The sequence below is a fragment of the Eurosta solidaginis genome, chromosome X, assembly GCF_040869045.1.
Source record: "Eurosta solidaginis isolate ZX-2024a chromosome X, ASM4086904v1, whole genome shotgun sequence".
NCBI classification, from domain to species: Eukaryota; Metazoa; Arthropoda; class Insecta; order Diptera; family Tephritidae; genus Eurosta; species Eurosta solidaginis.
The window spans coordinates 23,038,395-23,051,775 of record NC_090324.1 but is presented as its reverse complement, the minus strand read 5'-3'; the positions used below and the strand labels follow the sequence as shown (position 1 = coordinate 23,051,775).

The 13,381-nt window shown below is 35.0% G+C and overlaps 2 protein-coding genes across 7 annotated transcripts in view; both read right to left on the bottom strand.

The window, feature by feature from the left end:
* Positions 1-13,381, bottom strand: part of unc-13 — a 4,182,017-nt gene that overhangs the window by 1,161,839 nt on the left and 3,006,797 nt on the right. The gene's annotated exons all lie outside the window — the stretch shown is intronic.
* LOC137234578 (uncharacterized) lies at positions 5,514-6,852 on the bottom strand. Its single transcript, XM_067758041.1, has 5 exons — positions 6,750-6,852; positions 6,550-6,680; positions 6,371-6,481; positions 5,770-6,318; positions 5,514-5,650 (listed from the first exon to the last, which is right to left on the bottom strand). Exons 1-5 carry the CDS (start codon positions 6,781-6,783, stop codon positions 5,633-5,635), a joined length of 843 nt encoding a protein of 280 aa, XP_067614142.1. The 5' UTR covers positions 6,784-6,852; the 3' UTR covers positions 5,514-5,632.

Below are 13,381 nucleotides of genomic sequence, written 5' to 3'. Positions count from 1 at the left end.
AGCAAAACTCAATGAAACCCCGCACCAACCCTCTAAGTGTGGGGGGGGGGTGTACTGACGTACATTGATTCCTTTGATAAAACCCTTAGTCTCCTCATGTTTTATTAATGTGAACGGGTATCACATTAACACAACGGTCTAGTATCTAAAATTCGTCAGTTTAAGACTTTTCAGTATCGTTCAGGTCTATAAGTAGTTATAAACTGCGACCTCAAGATAGGTCATCGCGACTAAGCCAGCGTCTACATATTTCTTTTTGTGTCAAACAACCTAGAAGTATTTGTCCTCAAATATTCATTAGGACCTAGAACATAATTTATAGAACCGGTTTATTGCACCTGATCACATATCATATCTAACCATCAAAAGTGATCTAAATAATAAGGCATCAAAACTATTTGAACATACCCTTTCTTTTTGTTATTACTCAACACTGACTGTATGAATTGACAGCTGAGAATGAGAGAATTGGGGGATGACGCAAAAGAAGTTCGATTGGCTCGGCCATTTGGTTTTTTGGCAGCGCACCGGAGGGAGACTTACATCCGCAGGAACAAACTAAGTTCCTTTATCATAAAAGTTTATTATTTTAAATCGGTTTTTTTTTGTAAGAATCCTTAAGAATTACGTGGAAAGTCTAACACGTTTACACTAAGTAAAGACACCGGAGCCCGCCAACTTATATATTTTGCAGAAACCAAAGCAAAAACAGCTATATACAAGCTACAAAATAATATTTTTACTTTTCCACTGAGTCAATTCTTGAGTAGTAAAGAGATTTACAATCAGCCAGAGCTATTGGAATACCTTCTAGAGTGAACAAACCCAATATGATTGCGATGTCACCCAAATAATACGAACTACTTGAAGCTGTTGTGGGGGTAAATTAGCCGCCGAAACTTTAACGTTCAACTGGACTTCATAAAAGTTAAGCCAATGCGCAACCAATAAGAGGGAACAGAAACAGTTTTTTTAAGGAATGGAGATCGTTAAGGTGAGGGATAAGAAAGCAGAGAGAAGCGAAGAAAACAGGTTCAGCCACATGGAATTGAATCCGAAATAGTGGACGAATTAGGTGGTTTCAAGTTGCGGAATTGCTCCGTAGGCCACAAACCGATTATTTGTAATGAATATTTACCTGTAATCTTTATCTCTTTAAATTTTGATGATTTTGGAATTTGACCTACCTCCATAATAACTTTCTAGTTACGATCGCTTAGGTATACTCACTCGACCGCGCGTTGTTTTGGTATAAGTAGAATTGATCCAAAAAAAAAAAAGAAATTAAAACAAGAAAAGAAAAGGAAGCGCGAATTGCACAGTTCGATGTCATGTAAACCCGTAACATTCCAAGAGACGTCAATATTTCAATTTTCAGAAGGATGTATGATTGTAGTTATAAATATACTTACTCGAGCAGCCTAGCAACACAACAACCATACTACGTTGGAACGGGCAACTGTTTGCGCAAACAACGACGGAGAACCAACCTCGAAGTAAGTCCAAAGGTATTATCACCTATGTATATATTTATATACACTGAACCAAAAAAATACTAAACACCACGTAAAGTTAACATTTTTTGTTTACAATTCTCAACTGAAATGAAAAAATGTTAATTTTATCATTTCGACTCTATCATTTTTACGTGAAATTTATGTGTATGAAACACGTACAATTAACATGACGATCATGTATTATTGATATGATACTCATGTATAATTAACATGATATTTATGTATATGTACATGAAACACGTACAATTAACATGACGATCATGTATTATTGATATGATACTCATGTATAATTAACATGATATTTATATATATGTACATGAAACACATACAATTAACATGACGATCATGTATTATTGATATGATACTCATGTATAATTAACATGATATTTATGTATATGTACATGAAACACGTAAAATTAACATGACGATCATGTATTATTGATATGATACTCATGTATAATTAACATGATATTTATGTATATGTACATGAAACACGTACAATTAACATGACGATCATGTATTATTGATATGATACTCATGTATAATTAACATGATATTGATGTAATACTCACGTAGAGCAACGTTGAAACAACATTTTAAAAATGTTAATTGGAAATTATACTTACGTGAAAGTAACGTTAAATATACATTAAAAACTGTTGATTTGAAATGAAGATCACATCAAATTAAAATTATTTTTAGTATATTTATTATTATTTTTCAATTCAATAAAATTTATTTTTTTATAATAAATAGGCACTTGTTTACATATTTTTTTTAATGAATAAACAGGAACTAAAAATTCTTATTTCTAATGACAGGAGTTCCTTCGTTAATGTAGTACAAATGAATAGGTGGACTTGTAAAAAATTCAACATTTTTTAATTCAATAACATTCTTTTTACAACCAACTTTGTACGATTGATAGTGCTCTAAGAATCCAATAATTTCATGTTTATAGACCAGAAAGTAAGCCTCATTATTGACACTAATAACAATTTCTTTTATTTCATATAGTTCAATGACTTCTTCAGTAGTTTTTGTTAAAAAATAGCCCTTTTTATACGTCGTCCCCTTAAAGTTGACTAATTTGGCTTTAATATTATTCGTGAACATTGATTCAAAAGTTTGAAAGTTCGCGATATTTTTAAAATAACTGCAATCTTTAATTCGAAAATGCTCAGTTTTATCATATTGCGTTTGGCTTGGAAACCCTTTGTTATGGGCCCTAATAAATGCCTTAAACTTTAAAGATGCCTTCATGCTTAGACTGTATGTTATATTTTTTCTGGAAGTAATACTTCTTGCATACATTTTTGCTTCCTTGTGTTTAGATTCGAATCGAAAAGTCCATAAGTACTTAAGAAGACCTAATTGTTTAATGACACGCACATAATGTGTTAAAAAGTGAAATTTAGGTTTAAGGGATTTGTGAAACAATTTCAAATATATTTCATTATGCGATTTTATTAAAGACTCTAACTTAATTAAAGAATTTGTATCAAAAGAACTGCTATGTATCATGTCAATAATTTTGAGGAGTGTTAAAAAAAATAACCAACATTCGTCGTCGTCTGGAATACGATTTCCTATTATTAGAGGAAGAAAATGTACAAACGTCATCATTTCTCTAGCGAACATTTTGAGGTTACCACTAGAGAGGTGAGTTAATTCAAAAGGAGGGGACAAATTTCCAATTTCCGTTTCACCGTAGTTAAACATTTGCTTTCTGTAGTTAAATGCTTCAAGGGAAAATAATTTCTTTTGAATTATGAAGTATTTTAGAATTTCACAAATATCATATTTACAAACTCCCTCGAACAAATCGTGTACTACATCTACCGCAAAATTTGTTGTAGCATGAAAAGATGTTAAATCATTAAACAAGCAATTCAATTTTATTCCAGTTAGCTTAACGTCGTTAGTCACTAATGCCGCATTATAATTTTTCTCAGACCTGATGAAGTCTGTATACTCCACGCAATCTAAATGCATCTCAGCTTTGCTTCTCATACAGAATCGGCAATAATAATTGGAATTAAATGAAGTTGTAAACACAAGAATGTCATTCAAGCCTAAATTATCCCCAAGAATATTACACAATACAAAGTATATTTTTTTAGTACAATTTTTTAAATTAAGTTCTAAACCGTCTTCTTCAAGAGATTTGAATATATCAATTAGAGGTTTCATAAAAGGCTCATTACCAAACTTTTTTTGTTCTTTGCTTTTGAAGTAAGCTGCTACAAATATATAGTTTAAATTAGATAACAGATATTGCGGCAAAGTTGGAAATATATAATAAACACCACATATTTCATCTGCATTTGCATGACTACCCAACGGATTATTAATTTCAAAGCTATCCATGTAAACAAAAAACGGTAATACAGTTTTACCAACAAAAAACTTTAACTTCTCTTTGAATGAAGCTGAGTTTATGAAATGCGTAATCGAGGATGAATTAAATAGGTAATTTATATTATTTAAAGTAATTTCCAGAACTGATGGTAATTCGAAAAATTTTCTAATTTGAAATTTAATCGGCATAATGCAGCCAAACACATTACCTGCTTCTATTGTTGGTCTATTATTTAATATAACTTCACACATTTCATTGTTTATATTAAAAAACTGTGGTTTTGAAAATTCGTCTGATCGTTCAACGCTTTTTAAAAACTTATATTCAGTTTGAACGTCTTTGAACGGGTTTTCGCAAAAATTAACAAATTCTATAATATCTTTTCTCTCATCTTCAGGAGTATAGCTAAGAAGTTTATTTTTCAATGGCTCCACAACGCTAGAAATTATAGCAGATGCACTTTCCTGAATCGATAGAACGTCTTTTCTGCTTATGTTGCTCTTAGTATGTAAATCTAATAAAAACGATTGACATTTTTTTGATACATTTAACTTACTTTCTTTCATTTCGTCCGTATTGTTACAAGGTCTGTCTGAGTCTGCTATTTGAGCAACTATTCTAGAGCTGTCGTTTACAAAAGGTAAATCAGTCTTAGTTCTTTTAGATTCTGGTAGTGTTAGCTCACTTTCGATAAAATGTTTCAAATGGTTTTGGGTATGCCTCTTAAAGCAATACAGGTTTGAAAATAGTTGATTACAATTTGGAAAAGTACATCGAAAGTAACTATTGTGTGTCAAGCCATGAGTATCTTTAAAGTGTTTAAGTAATATTGAGAGTTCAATAAAAACTCTATCACAAGCAAAACATTTTACTTCTTTACTCATTTTTTATTTATGATTTAAAGAAGGTCAAAAATTCACATAAAGCTGAGCTTTTTAGGTCATAGATCGTTGTTATCTTGTAAATTTGTTTTTGCAAAAAATACCATATTAAAGATGACTCTTTTGGATATTCTAAGTTAAATACATGAAATATCTTAAAGCAAATGTCTAAAGCAGCTATAAATGTGTGAAACTTTTGTATAGTTCCGTCATAGTTTATATAAAATTCAGTTAAGCTTTTTATATCTGGACCCACTACAATGAGATACGGTTGAATTTTTTCTTTCCTGTGTATCGATTTTTTTCCTTCTCTGCGTACGTAAATTCCAGATCATTTATATTGGTAATATGTATAATAAAACTGTCCATAGCATCTCGAATAGTAGTTTTACAAGTAACACGCTTTCCATCAATTTCTGCGACGTATCGTGAAGTGGGTTTCAATACAGCATTTAGCAGCATAATCAAAATGCAATCTTTGGAATCTACATATGTATGTACATAATAGAAAAAATGTTTCAGCTTAAGAAGTGTCTTATAAATGTGAAAACATAAATATGAAGGTACACTGACGGTCATAAAGATTTGCACAAGGACTTTTTTGATATTGAGCTTTACTTTATATTGGTTTTCGTACATGTTTTTATAAAGAAATAGTGAAAATTATTTTGCTTAAGCAAAACTAGGTGAAAACAGCAAAAAATTCCTTGCGCAAATCTTTATGACAGCCAGTGTAAGTATATAGTAATGATACTCACTGTCGTTAACGCATTCTTTGCTTACTAACGCAAAGAGATCTCCATAATGTTTATCCCTCAACAAATCTTTATAAAGTTCGCACAGTTGGCTCCGCACATCTATCCAATTATTTATTAGATGAAACGTTTCTTCTGGGTATATTTTTTGAAAATCGAAATCGAGCAACATATGTATGTACATAAATTAAATGAAAAATATGCTTGTGTTAGTGTAAGAACGATAATGTGTTTTGGAAACTTTTAGTACGTACAAATTTTGGTCCTGTAGCTTGCTTGTAGAATGGCCACTCTTCCAGGATAGATTTCAAGTCTTTTAAGTGACGTATATCATTAACACGGTATTTATATGTCTCGCTCCATAAATTGATTGCATCGCCTTCGTCACCACTCATATACTTCATTTTATTCTTAAGTGAAATGTAATTAGTGGAGCAGAGTGTTTCCTTATCAGATGCATTCTCTTCCTCTGACGTGGTGCTTTCAAGTTTTAAGCGCTTGCGATTTAAGTTATTGAAGCGATTGTATAAAATACCCGATGCATTGGTTCTCCGCCCGGCCTTGCGAGATATGTAATATATTTCCTTATTTTCTGTCGGAAAAATTTCTACAATTTCTTCAGCCAATTTATTCATCTGATACGGACGCGGTATTATGTACTTTCGTGAATTACAATCGAAGAAGTTTTCCACAATAATGTTAAGCAATCTTTTTCTATCATGCATATCCAACTTTTTCTTCATTATATACAAGCTTAGTAGAGATTGGCCGCTTTTTGAGTTTTTCACCATGTCAGTTACATTCTGCAAGAAAATGAAGTTTAAAGAGTATCCACAGCTTCCAATCAACCCTTACCGTAACTTTCACCGAATTGGATTTGCTAGCTGGTGAGTGGAGAGGCTGATTTTCAAGCCAATTTTGTACATTTGAGTTCATACTAAGAGTCGAAAGAGATTCTTCTGGAAACTAAAACAGAAAATTGTTAATATTAAAACACAATATACTATTTAAAACTTTATAGAAAAATATATTACGTTCTTGTGTTTCCAAAGCCCAATTTTTTCCCTAAGTTCTGCTCTATAACCTATATTTTCGTTGCCTGGGAATGCCAACGCCAAGTCGTCACAGTTTATGTACTTTAACCGGTCATATGTGATTCCATAAGCTTTATTTGGGTCAGTTTAAACATGATTAGTTACAAAAGATTTTTAATATAAATAAGATAAACCATTACCATAAAACTTGTCGTAAGCGGCTTCTACATTCATCTCTTTCAATAAGTTTTTTAAACGCTGGTCCTCTCCTGATTGAGTTTGGACAGCCTAGGCAGAAAATATCATGGTATGCATTTAGATCAATCAATGTCATTACAGCTTTAAGGTACTCCAGAGCAGCAGTACCAACGAAAAATATGCCCTGCTACTGCTCCGGCTCTGAACATGAACAGAGTTAGGAGCAGAGCCGTAGCACAAAAAAGGGATAGAACTTTTTAGGCTCTGCATTTTTTCTGCTGTTTGCCCCGCTCTAAAACGCGACGTAGTTCATAGCCTAAGGAATGCTATCACTGTATTAGGCTACGGCTCTGCTCTATGCTCCATACATTGCATAGCATTTTCAATGGATGGTCTTCAAATTAACCATATAAAAAAGAAGTTGTTTATAAAAATCACTTCTTACCAGTTGTAAATTTCCACACGGAGCACCTTGCGTCACAATCTCTGTATTTTAAGAAATTTGCAGAAGTCTTTCTTCTAGAAAGAATTCCTGCCCAGCGTTATTCATTGGCAGCGAAACGTTTTCGCCAAGTAGCAAGCAATTATCACTCATTTTCACTTTTATTTAAGAACAAGGTGCTTTAATCAATACTCACTTATATATATTTATACTTATACACAACGTACAAAACGATTTAATTCGATTTTCTATAGAACGTTTTTTAATAAATATTCTGTGAAATGTTTTATTAACATGAAAGACTGATTTAACAGTTTTCATATCAATTTGACGTGAAAGCTGTTACTTTGATAATTTTCAATGTTAGATGGTGAAATGTTTTATTAACATGAAAGACTGATTTAACAGTTTTCATATCAATTTGACGTGAAAGCTGTTACTTTGATAATTTTCAATGTTAGATGGTGAAATGTTTTATTAACATGACAGACTGATTTAACAGTTTTCATATCAATTTGACGTGAAAGCTGTTACTTTGATAATTTTCAATGTTAGATGGTGAAATGTTTTATTAATATGAAAGACTGATTTAACAGTTTTCATATCAATTTGACGTGAAAGCTGTTACTTTGATAATTTTCAATGTTAGATGGTGAAATGTTTTATTAACATGAAAGACTGATTTAACAGTTTTCACATCAATTTGACGTGAAAGCTGTTACTTTGATAATTTTCAATGTTAAATGGTGAAATGTTTTATTAACATGAAAGACTGATTTAACAGTTTTCATATCAATTTGACGTGAAAGCTGTTACTTTGATAATTTTCAATGTTAGATGGTGAAATGTTTTATTAACATGAAAGACTGATTTAACAGTTTTCATATCAATTTGACGTGAAAGCTGTTACTTTGATAATTTTCAATGTTAAATGGTGAAATGTTTTATTAACATGAGAAATTGATATGACAATGTAATACATGACAATGTTGATTTAATAGTTATCATATCAATTTGACGTGAAAGCTGTTACTTTGATCATTTTAAATGTTAAATGGTAAAATGTATTATTAACATGAGAAATTAATATGACAATATAATACATGACAATGTTGATTTAATAGTTATCATATCAATTTAACGTGAAACCTGCTGATTCTATTATTTTCAACGTTAAGATGACATTTTTCGCCGAAATGTGGAGTTGATAATGCAGAAATGTTAATTTTACATGAGACTTTTCTTTCGGTGTAAGTACTATTGTGCATTGTCCGTAAGCTCAAAAGAAAAATTTACTTTACGCTACCTGACGTGTCTTTTGAATGGACCCCAGTTGAATGAAGTCATCTATGTCGACCTAGACTACGTTACCTTCGATATTATTAGTTACAAAAAAGCAAAAGAGAGTACAAAAGGAACTTTATATGAATGTATAACATCACATATCAATATTTTTCATATATCCTCACAATGAATCGAATCTTTTTTTTATGAATCAATTGCGCTTTATTTTGACTTTAAAAAGAAAAGACATACATCAGCGCACAAACACACGCACATATAAAATAACGTAGGTTCTCGATTCCTTTTCTTTGTCTTTTTTTTTTTTTTTGTTACGTCCTATGCTCTCCACTTAGTAAGCGCTCACTCTCACTAATATATGTAAGCACTGAAGCATTTTATTGTAAATTTCGGTCAGTGACCTCGATAATGAGAAAGTAGGTCAGTAGGTTAGTATCAGCTGTTAGCATACCCCCAAAAGAATTTCGCTAACATACGTAATTACATTGTATTAGCATGTAAGATATTTTCTTTTGCAAATTCAGTAACACTAATGTTTACTTATTATTGGATCTTTAATCTTTATTTAGTATACTAAGGATATATTTTTTATACATATATATATATGTAGATATGAGCTGAATTTTTATAAATACACATTGTTAATATGGAGTAAATCGAAGATTAAAGTGGTCTGATTCTTGCAGGTTGGTTTGTGGAAAAGGGGCTTTATTACCATCTAATAAGCCACGGCAGGGTGGGTATAGAGCAGTCGCACCAATATACATTAGCGCTGCATGGTTGGGATGTTTCACGTGCGAGTAGGGTTGGTTGCATATAGTTACTTTGGTGGAAGTTAGAAGTTGTGTGCAAATTAATATATTTTGTTATGGCTTTAGGTTGATGGATGTTGGCTTGGTTAGCAGGCGCGTACCAGAACCCTTCCAAGGCTGAAGCTCCGGCAATCGCCAGTGCACACACCGCAGCTGCTGGCTGGCTTTGCAAGCCTATCCTGAGAACTCAGCCAGAGTCACATAATAGAAAATGGCGTCCAAGTGTGGGGCCCACATACGACTTGGGGTGTACTTTTGAGGAGCCCTAACCTGATGTGATCCCTTTACATAGTTCCCTCTTGGAACATTACTGTCTGTCTGAGTTTATTTGTATTTGAGCAAGAACGTTTATAGTCGATATACTTCTTTAAATAATCACCTTAAATTAGAGCAATTGATTGGATTCAAGAATTTGCGAACCTCGAGCAATATGCTTCGGGTTTTGACCAATCCAATTAGAATCTAATATATCTTTTTGTTTTTTTTTTTTATTACTGAAGTGATGTTTATTTATTTTCTTTTATTACGACCAAGTTTTGAGAGTTCAACCATACCACCATTCTCGATGAAACTATTCCAACCCAACCACCACACTGCCTGGGAGTCAGACCATTACTTTATGAAAGTTTTTTTTGCGTTCATTTTTGCTGCTATCAAGTACTAGAATCAAATCGATATTTCGGATTTCTATTGCTTTTTGTTGAATACGATACGAAATATAAATTTTTTTACTATACATAAAACAGTTGCATTTGTTTTGACATCTATACCAAGGCAAATACATACGCACGTATATAGCCAAATTTATTGTAGGATATCTATTTTTTTGTCATGAATAGTTTTCCTGAATTTTTCATCTTGCTAAAATTTTTTTTTGGCTTCACTTACGCTTATTTGCGAATGTAAAATATAGCCCTCACTGCGTAATACCATTAAAGCTTTGAAAAGGATTCAACTTAAATTCGTTGTCTTTTGAGATTTAACTTTGTATGATAACTCTAAACTCTAAAGAGAGACACAATATAACGGCGCTGACTTTTGCAAAATTTCTTTTCACAATCTCCACCAACCGTGCCTAACTAGCTCGAAAGTTTTAGTTTTGTCTGAGAAAGTGGACATACATTAAACGCATACATTCTTAAGTTTTTTTCACTTCCTTCGATTTTTGTTCGCTTTATTAACCGGGTTTGGTAATAATGGCGACGCGCAATAGCAACGAATACGGACATCCGTTGGGTACGGTTTGCACAATCTGGAGGGAAGTTTTTTCTGAACATGACGATGTTTTGACGACTGTGTGCTCTCACCGCTTCCACCGAGCCTGCCTTTTAACTTGGCTCAAAACTAAGGCATCTTGCCCGCAGTGTCGCGCGAAGTGCAGTAGTCGCAACTGCCTCGAAAACACAGGTGCACGTCGTCGGACGCGTGCCACAGCTCAGGACGACAATGCGGATCTGAATTTGCCCCGTCTTAGTCAGGAACAGGGTCAGGCTGTTGCAGGTGCCGCAGCCTTACCTCTAGAAAACACACCGGGAAGTAGACATAAAGAGGAGGAAACTCGCATACGAAACATAGTTTCCGCTGTGATAACAGCCCGGCAAGCCCCGATTTTTGAAGACCTTGAGAACCGTGTTACACAAATTATTGAACAAAGACTCGAGACCACCCTCGTCAACGTATTGGGAAGGTTAAATCTTAACGCGACTAATATACAGTCAGCTCCTCCCGTCGGTAATGTTAGTCCAGTTGAAAATATCGCCCGTGTAAATTCTCCACCCAACAACTCGACTCCACACTGGCCTACGGACATTCCAAACCTGCAAATCATTCTAATCAAAATTTTTACCGTACTGTGGACCAGATGCGATTTAGCGATACATCAAGCGTTCCAATCTCAGGTAGAGTAGCACAGCTTATTTCAAGTTGGGGTGTTACTTTTGATGGGTCCACCCGTATGTCAGTAGATAGTTTCATTCAACGGGTTGAGTGCCAAGTCATATATACTCTTGGGGGAAATTTCAACCTTCTCTGTGAGCACGTACAGAGCCTATTTACGAAAGACGCCAAAGATTGGTATTGGAGATACCGCCGCTCGGTAGAACGATTTACGTGGCCGTCTTTATGTCAAGCTTTAAGAACCAACTTCCAGCTGCACAAAAGTGACTTCGAACTTAAGGAGCAAATTCGAAGCCGGAAACAAGGAGCAAATGAAACTTTCGACGAATTTCGTAATGCGGTACATAAGCTCGCTGAACCTTTGCAAACCCCTTTGACTGAGCCTGAATTAGTAGAGATATTACAACATAATTTACGCTTCCGTGTTAACTCGCTCGCCGAATTGCGCAGACTCTGCCTGAAGGGTGAAAGCCTTGTCAACGAATTTGGTAAGGTTAGCAATACACTACCGTCAGTAAATTCCCGTGAATACCCACGACGTTATGCCAATGAGTTGCAACTCGAAGATGATACGCCCCATGAGACGGAGGTTGAAGTAGATGAAATCACTGAGAGATCTACTAACCTAAGCCTATTGTGCTGGAACTGTAGAAGTGAAGGACATAGATATGTAGATTGCTTGAAGGACCGAACCGTATTTTGCTATGGATGTGGCACGCCTGATGTGTACCGCCCGAAGTGCGAGTCGTGTTCGGGAAACTCCAAACGGAGCGAGGCTTCGCACCGGAATCCTCGCCAGGACCCAAAACTGTAGAAAGACCGAAGGTACTCTTACGTCCCGTCAATACCCACACTAGCAATAGGGTAATGTCACCTATTCACACGGAATAAACGCTCAAAAATCTCCCGTATGTTCGCCAGATCGTGCCTTATGACGTTCGTCTAAGAAATTATAACGAAGTGAAGAACAGAATTTTTGGCACAGGTGGTTCCGCATCTCCTAGCCGTTCAGCCACCCGAATTAAAGCATTTTGGAGAAACACCAAACTAAAACGCAAGTCCTTGAGAAATTTTTTATCATCGATAGAAAGAAAATCGTATGATCTGCGGCCCTACGCAAAGATCGAAGTCCTTGGAGAAGAGAATCTTGGTCTGCTAGATAGTGGAGCACAGGTTTCCTGTATAGGAGCCACTCTAGCAGAAGTTGTTTGCAAACAAAGACATCTACGCGAACATAAAACAGCTGTCTGTACTGCCGACGGTAAATACCAGGTTGTTTTTGCAGTCCTTGACCTAAGTGTGTCAAGTTTGAAGGCAAAACAGAAGTGATAACCTTTTTTGTAATACCGAGCATGTCCCAATCGATTATACTAGGAGTTGACTTTTGGAGCAAATTCCGGATTGCTCCGCACGTTATATCCGAGGTGACCCTTGACGACAAGGAAGCAAAACTTTATGAAAATTCCCTGCCTCTAAGTAGCGAACAACAGCGTAAGTTGGCAATAGTCAAACACAGATTTCCGAATTGTGAAAAAGAGGGCTTAGGGAAAACTTCTCTTTTGGAGTATGTTATAGAACTCCAGCCTAATGTCCGTCCGATAAAACAACGGTACTTTCCCATTTCCCCTGCTATAGAGAAACTAGTTCATGCAGAAATTGACGAAATGTTGCATTAGGTGTAATCGAGGAGCCCCTAACAGTCCATGGTCAAGTCCGGTCGTACTAGTGAAGAAGCCAAATAAAGTCCGTCTGTGTTTAGATTCAAGAAAAATAAACAGCGTTACCGTTAAGGACGCTTACCCCCTGCCACACATTGATGGTATATTAAGTAGAATACCAAAAGCTAAGTACATAAGTTCACTAGATCTGCGTCGAGCCTTTTGGCTAATTCCCCTGTCCGAAAGCTCTAGAGATTACACTTGTTTCACGGTCCCAATCGTCCGTTGTACCATTATTGCGTAATGTCCTTTGGCTTATGCAACGCCCCTCAAGCGCTTTGCCGTCTGATGGATCGCGACATTCCTCCAAACTTGAAGAATCAAGTTTTCGTCTATTTAGACGACCTTCTTATACTGCCCGAAGATTTTAACAATCACTTGTTGGTCCTTTCCGAAGTCGCACTTCACCTCCGGAAAGCTGGTTTGACGATTAACCTAGAAAAGAAATTTTGCATCAAGGAAGT